Source organism: Malus domestica, chromosome 06 (assembly GCF_042453785.1).
Source record: "Malus domestica chromosome 06, GDT2T_hap1".
Taxonomy (NCBI): Eukaryota; Viridiplantae; Streptophyta; class Magnoliopsida; order Rosales; family Rosaceae; genus Malus; species Malus domestica.
Window position 1 is genome coordinate 30,883,711 of NC_091666.1, and position 8,105 is coordinate 30,891,815.

The window sequence follows — 8,105 nt, forward strand, 5'->3', positions numbered from 1 at the left end:
GCCTAACCATCAATGTGATATACTTGCACTATTCATCTCAAACGTTGTTTTTTTCCGATTATCTATTCATCTTAAACATTCTTACATACAATGATATATTAACATATATAACAAGGAATCATTACGGAATGTCTCAGTAGTTGGAACGAATTCCATGTCCGTATTCCACACGGCATATCATAGGTTTGATTCATATCACTTGTCACTTTCAAAACGATCGACTCTCGAGAAGAAGTCACTTGCTTGTCCCTTATAAAACATATATAACAAGGAGTTTGAAAATATTGAGAAAGCAGCTCATCGGTGGATTCTCAAGATTTTGTAAGAAAATTTGATGGAAAATAAAATATAGCACAAATACTATTGAAAGATTTGCCATGGACCATGTTGCTTTGAATTTTCAGCTACAAAACAAGTAATCACAATGTTTATTGTCTATATGTCACTAGGCATGGATGGGGTCCATGGGTCTGAATCCACCGGGTCCCATTTTGGCTAAGGTTTTGACCGTTGGATTCAGCACACTGGATTGTAACAGATATATGTAAATCTGAAACTGAGAAACTTCCACCAAGTCAAAAGACTACACCTTTCCACCGCAACCCCACAAATCTAAATACAGATCTTCCAAATCAAAGTTAACGTTATACATTTTCTTTGACGGTGGCCATTTTCTTAAGTAATTTTGCTTTGGAACATTTATTATTATTAATCTATTTATTAATCCTATAGTCTTTGTTTATGATATTTTATTTCATTGACGTACATTTATACGTAGATTGAGGTTAGTTGGTAAAGTCAATTTATTTTTTATATATAAGTCACAATCATTCAAAGATAGATTGGAAAAAAAATCTTATGTCCAACACTCGGATTAGAATTTTTACGACCACACAAGCAAAACCAAGACTGCCCACATGTTGTTGCACTTGTGCCGCATCGAATTATTTTAAAATACAGGGCTAGAAATTCGAATTTGAGTACAAGGAGTGTTAGATTCCGCATCGTTAAGGGAAGTAAATCATCTATACCTTATATGTACATGTTCACTTCTATATAGCACGAGACTATTTGGGAGTTCACTGAGTTTGCGTGAGAGCAATTTCAGGATGAATAACTCATTAGGAAGTTCTCGTATGAGTTCTCAGAAACAAAACCGTAAAACCTTAATCGAAACCTAAAACAAATAATATCGTGACTCGACATAATCCAACCTGCATATATCCTTATTATAACACGTCCCTTATTCGTGTTATATTATGATGTTTACTCTTGTTATAACAGGTCGACGAAAACAACAATCTGGTCACACTTAGAAAATTCACCCATTAAACTCGAGTAAATATACAATAAATAAGGATTGACAGGACAATAGACAAGTGGGGCGGAATGATCCTCTCTGCTAGATTTGCAAAGAGAAAACAAAATCTCATAAGATATATCGGATCCTCAGAATCTCAGCTTTAGCCTTTTGACTATTTAACGCATAACCCAACCACCTCTCTTCTCTAAGTTTTTTCATTTCGGACGCGGCTACAACAAACTTTTCAAACACCTTCTTCTTCTCCTCTGTGTTTTCACTGTTTCCACGCGGACCCTTTTCACCTGAACCGCTCAGAAGCTCAATGGCGACAGCAGGCGAGATTCTCAGGCGGAATCTGACCGAAGGTTTTGATCTTTCCGGTGATTCGCAGATGCGTTCCGGCGAGCTGCATGTTCTTGCTGTGGATGACAGCCACGTGGACCGGAAGGTCATTGAACGCCTGCTCAAGATATCATCCTGCAAAGGTACGCGTGCACCCCGGATTAGTCTTTGATTTTTTTTTCTTGGAAATCTTTTTTGATTGGTTGGTTTCTGAACTGAGTTGATTTTTGTTTTTGCAGTGACGGCTGTTGACAGTGGGACGAGAGCGCTGCAATATCTGGGCTTGGATGGAGAGAAGAGCTCGGTTGGGTTTGATGTAAGAAAACTTCTGCCTTGAATCTGTTTGGTTTCCGAGAAAATGGTGGAAAAAGATGACATTTTCTCAGTTGCCCAACGGAAAATGAAACGTCTTTTTGTGGTTTACGGTGGTTTTCTGACGTTTATGTACTTTTTGTGGGTGCAGAACATGAAGGTGAATTTGATCATAACGGACTACTCAATGCCAGGGATGACAGGATATGAACTGCTAAAGAAAATCAAGGTTAGCCCTTTAATCTTGTTTTAATCCCGATTAAGGAGTAAAGTAGATGATTTACAATTGAATTCTGAGTGTATCATGGCTGTTGCTTGGAGATTAATTTTTTGATTTGCATATGAACAGGAATCATCGACTTTTCGAGAAGTGCCGGTGGTGATCATGTCATCGGAGAACATCCTGACTCGAATTGATAGGTATATTTTCGGACTAACAATGTCTGTTTTATGTTTTGTTAGTACTTTAGTTTAAATTTTTCGGACTAAGGATGATGTTCCCCAATCGTTGCAAAGCGGAGAGCTTTCTTGGCGTGGGTTCGCCCTTTTACTTGATTTGTTTTAAATCATAAGCCAGAAAGATTAAATTGTGAATTAGCCATATAACCTAGGAAATTTGGTAATTAATTTCGATTGAGATTTAGATGTTACACCATTGTTTTTATCTTTTTGTCAGATCAGTATGGATTATTCTGGTTTCTGATCTTCATGATCTGCAGACCTGATATAAAATTCCTTAAAAAAATGGACCAAATTTTAAATAATAGGAAATAAGATTGGTGTTTTTGCTACATTATGAAAAATATGATAGGCACCACATGAGAATGCCATCAAATAATGTGATGTCATTTTCCTCATGAATCTTTTGGGGATCAACTAAATCTTATAAAATAGACCTCACATGGTTGGTTCAATTACACTAACAATAACAATTGTTATTATATTTTCTTTTATTGTTTAATATTTTTCAGGTATTAATCATATTTTAATTAATAAAACCCCCCATGTTATATGTCTCAATTCATATGGCCCTTCATGGAGCCTAATGGGCAAAATCTGCCATGTGAATATTTTATGGGCATGATTGCCTTGCCCTACCCAACATTTCCTATATAAATGCATATTAGATTCAACTATTAACATGTCAGCGGAACGTCCCGGACAGATGATACAGTGTGTCATGTGTTTTTACTTTTTCACGTGTCATTGAACTATTGGTTCAGGACGCCATAGTGGCATCCCATGGTTGCCGGAAAGTCTCTTGTTAAACTAAGTTTTGAGACAATCATGAGTTATCATCTCTCTTTTGGTGCTTAATGTGATTTAGTATATTCTTTGACTGATCAATCTCTTACAACTTTGTTTTACAGATGCTTAGAGGAAGGAGCTGAGGACTATATAGTGAAGCCGGTGAAGCTTTCCGACGTGAACCGGTTGAAAAACGTCATGATGGGAGGAGGAGAAAGAAAAGAAACTGAAGAGAAAGAAAATCACAAAAGAACATTTTCAGTTGAATACAACGCATCATCAACTCCCTCCCCTTTACCGCAGCTTTCGCAACCGTTCGCTTGCAATCTAGCATCGTCTCAGCTGCCACCTTTGTCGCCATCATCGCCGTTGCCATGTTCGTCATCAAAGAGACCGAGATTGCACAAGATGGATTGATTATGTCTCTTGCCATTAGGGTTTTTGGAACTTCACTTTTGACACACACCGTCCCCCATTTTGCAGAATAGAGAAATTCCTGTTGCCTGTGTGTAATGTTAATTTTCTTCCACTGCCATATGTAAATACCAACACCAAACTTTCACTTGGACCAGGAAAAAGAAAGGGGGAAAGAGCAGACATATATATGAAAGTCTTGGATTAAAATGTCCTTTTACTTCCTACTTTTTGTTGATTTTGCATATGTAAATCTCAATACAGTAAATGAAAATCCCAAACATGTGGGGAATATTTTGTTGTCTCAATATTCTTTGTTTCCTTGGTGTGGTATTTACAAGCAATATGATAATTACAAAGATGATTTTACGAAGGATTTAACTTAATATTCTACTCATTCTATATATTTTACAAATATTTTTACACTCTTTTTAAGCGTTTTGATTATATGACATCCAATGATTCTTATTTATTTATTAAATGATATGAATATTTATGTGGATTTTAACTAAATTAAAGATAAAATAAAACTGAAAAAAATATATAAAATGTGACAAATTAAAAATATAATTAAAAAAGGAAGATAATTTAATTGAAATTGATTCTCCCATCCCCATTTCGATCAAGAGTTGGATTCAGACTTTGAACCCTAATAAAAAATTATGAAACTTTATTGAAAACAACTTCGAGGGGTACCTCATTTCTTCTTCTATTATGTCGAAGGCAACGCATGCCATATGCTACAATAAGTTAAGCAAACCCCACAAAGTAGAACTGCCTCATCACAAATGCAAGCAACTGGAACCAATAACTTTTTGGTAAATTGAGATTTTACTTGATTGGGGAAGGCAAGGAACGTCATCTTGAAAAATGCACAGTTCGTTCATATAATCTTTCCAGATAATATCAGGTCTATTTGCTGGAACCTTTCAATACATGATTGAAATCAGGCATGCGTTTAATTGCACAAGCATATGAATTTAAAGAAGTTTCATGATTTGTTTATTAGGGTTCAAAGTTTGGATCCAAGTCTTGATCGAAATGGGGATGGGAGAATCAATTTCAATTAAATTATCTTTATTTTTTAATTATATTTTTAATTTTTCAGATTTTATGTTTTTTTTTCAGTTTTATTTTATCTTTAATATTAGTTAAATCCACATAAGTATCCATGTCATTTAATGAATAAATAAGAATTCTTGGATGTCATATAATCAAAAGGCTTAAAAAGAGTGTAAAAGTATTTGTAAAAATATTTGTCCATTGATCCTATATATATATATATATGGATAAGATCAAGGGACAAACATTTTGACAAATATTTTTACACTCTTTTTAAGCCTTTATATCACATGACATCCAAGGGCTTTTATTTATTCATTAAATGACATAGATGCTTATGTGGATTTTAACTAACATTAAAGAAAAAATAAAATGAAAAGCCATAAAATCCGAAAGGAATTAAAAATAAAATTAAAGAGGAAGAAACCCTATGAGCGTGCAAACAAGAAAGGAGTAGAGCTCCATTGCATCTTCTCTTTGCCGATGGGTCTGCAACCTTTGGCATCTTAACGCCCTCAACGTCATCCCCTCTGTGCATATCCATCTTCTCTTGGTCTTTTTTTCCTGATCATTGGTAAAAAAAAAAAACCCTTCCTGATCTTTTTTTCTCCTAGTCCTTTTTTCCTGATATTTGATAAAAAAAACCCTTCTTGACCTCCATTGCCATGCCGCATATTAGGATTTGGATTCACACCCATGTAATCATGGAAACAAATAATTACTTTGAAAACCCTAGTCGTAATTGTTAAAAAAGAAGAAGAAGAAGAAAGGATCAAGAGGTCTGCAACCTCCGTCTCCCCCTTATTTATCGCCTTCGAAAATGCCCTAAAAAAGGTAGGCAATGAGGAGCAGAAGGTCGATGATGGCGCTGGTTAGGACGTAGAGGCAGAGAATTTTGTTTCGAAAGTTGAAAATTGTGCGGTCTTTAATGTTAGTTGAAATCACATAAGCATCCATGTCATTTAATGAATAAATAAGAGCCCTTGGATGTCATGTGATCTAAAAGCTTTAAAAGAGTGTAAAAATATTTATCAAAATGTTTGTCTCTTGATCCTATCTCATATCCCATATATATATATATCGTCATTGTATCTGTATGAGTTCAATAATATCCTATAACAAATTTAAAATTGGATGCTGATAAACTATCTGATAACTTTAATATCAAAGTTAATATATCGGTCTTGCATCTGTGTGAATACGAACGCTATTCTACAACTATACTAAGTGTTGATAAACTATCTGAACATTTAATATTAAATTCACTATATATCGTTCTCATATTCATGTGAATCGAAAAATCTTCTATAACTAAAGGGAAACGTGGCTCTAGACCAACTAATGGTGTACAATCATTCAAAATGATTCATTATCCGATTTTGTGTCATTTTTCCCCTTTGGTGTTGGAACAATGGAATAATTTCACGTGGTGTGTTTATGCATGCTGCTTCCAGAAACCCTACTTTGGTGCCAAATATTTTGTCAATGGGGCCACGATGGAAAGATTTGAAGTAAATGTGTGGAGAGATGTAGACCCTTTGAATCATTATCCTCACTGGTTAAAAGGGACCCAATTCATATATAAGATTCCACCTATGAGGTTTCTTCGATGCTTTCCTTCTTTCGTTTTTCAGGTCCACAGAGGACACGGTCACGCGGTTCAGTAGATTTCCATGTCCATGAAGGCTTACTACTTTTTGAACATGAGGTCAAGCGTTTGTTACGAGAGTACACTAGTATCAGTCGTTCAAGTATTTGCATGTGATTTTGAGACGTTGCGAAGTGGGTTATTTGTGCATTGGTAATTGTGGACCGCAAGGGCGGAGCCAGCTATAGGTTTCCTGTATAAACTTATTTTACACTCCATGCTCTGATAACAAAAGGAAAATATTAGCCCATTCTTATATAAATTTTTAGCTCCACAATTGATGGACCATTAATCTGTTATGAGCGTAAACCTTGAATGCATTTTGTGTATGTTGGCTCGTTGATTATGTGTTGTGAGACTCGCCATGCATTAACAACTTACAGTTGCTCATGCACATGCCGTAGCACTCTTATTTCAAATGCTAAAGATGCAGACCATATATACTTCGATTGCAAGCACTAAATCTGATGCAGGACAGAACCAAAGGTATTGAGGAGAGGGGAATAGATAACCTGGGATTCGCTCAACCAGGGGCAACGGAGCTTGCTCACGTCGTTAATCGTGAATCCACTCACATGACCAAACCAAATGCTTGATTTTAGAAAGAGAAATCACTCTCTTCAAATGCACAAGGCAAATACAAAGTTAATTCATTCAAGTCTCCCTTCAAGACTTTCTAGTACAATATTTATATGGGTTTACAAATTAATTAACCTCATGTTTCTATAACACCCATACAACTTTCAAAATAACTTAACAAATTCCTAAATAATTAAAATACAAAATCTTTGTTATTCCAAAGCATATTAATGGTTTCAAATTGTTTTCTTCAAGGCCTGCCTCCTGCATCAAAATCCATACATCTATGGTGAGCTCAAGGGCTTTTGATTTGTTGAAGCAATATGGCATATTGAAGGCTCATATAACTTTGTTAATAACGAATAATTAAAGCACATGTCAATATTATTTTTTATATGTTATAATTTGACAACCAAACAATGCTAATAGAACATACATGGAGGCAAAGATGGCATACATTATTCTATCACTATCACCATGCACATCGTACTCAACAATGAAGATTGGGAAAAAAGAAATCTCGGGTGCAGAAATCAATACTCTTAGCTACTTGATTTATAAGTAACTTATCACACAATGATAAAACACCTAAGCGATAAAAAACTTTATATAAACTATCGTCTAGTGCTTATCTTATGACATTTTAGTGTTCATCGGGTTTTATTTTTATTAAAATTTCGAAACTCTTTCTATTTATGATGACAACAAACTTTTAAATTCACCAGCTTGGAGCAGAATTCTGCACACCGAGTCCAAATTTAAAACATCCATATTCCATACATGGAATTGAAAAAATCCCACCAACTTCTCCAGTTCCTTGGATTTGGCGTAATCTATTCTTTTACAAAAGCACTTGTCACCTAACTACTTTTCTGAGAAGTTGTTTTCCAGATTATTCTCTTGTGGTCTCTCCGGTGTGTAACCCTGGCGATGCCACAGTCCAATGGAACAGTACTTACCGAGACAATTGCAGCAGCAGCTGTAGCCACGCTTGCTATTGCTGGAATCTTGCTCTTCCTCTACAGATTCCTCGTTGCTCGCCGCTGCACGAAAGGCAAGGAAAATGGGAGTCTTCGCCGCAAAGAAGTTGAGATGAATCGCGAGGAGTTTAGGCAATGTGGTGGGAATGTGAAGGGGTTGATTGTTAGTGAAAATGGGGTGGTTGTTATAAACTTGAGGAAATTGGAAGCTGGACAA

General features: G+C 35.6%; 1 protein-coding gene across 1 annotated transcript; it reads left to right on the forward strand.

Moving 5' to 3' along the window:
* Positions 1-1,304: 1,304 nt before the first annotated feature.
* LOC103437756 (two-component response regulator ARR5-like) lies at positions 1,305-3,927 on the forward strand. Its single transcript, XM_008376253.4, has 5 exons — positions 1,305-1,788; positions 1,885-1,961; positions 2,109-2,186; positions 2,307-2,377; positions 3,328-3,927. The coding sequence occupies exons 1-5, from the start codon at positions 1,626-1,628 to the stop codon at positions 3,620-3,622; spliced, it is 684 nt and encodes a 227-aa protein (XP_008374475.3). The 5' UTR covers positions 1,305-1,625; the 3' UTR covers positions 3,623-3,927.
* The last annotated feature ends 4,178 nt before the right edge of the window (positions 3,928-8,105 follow it).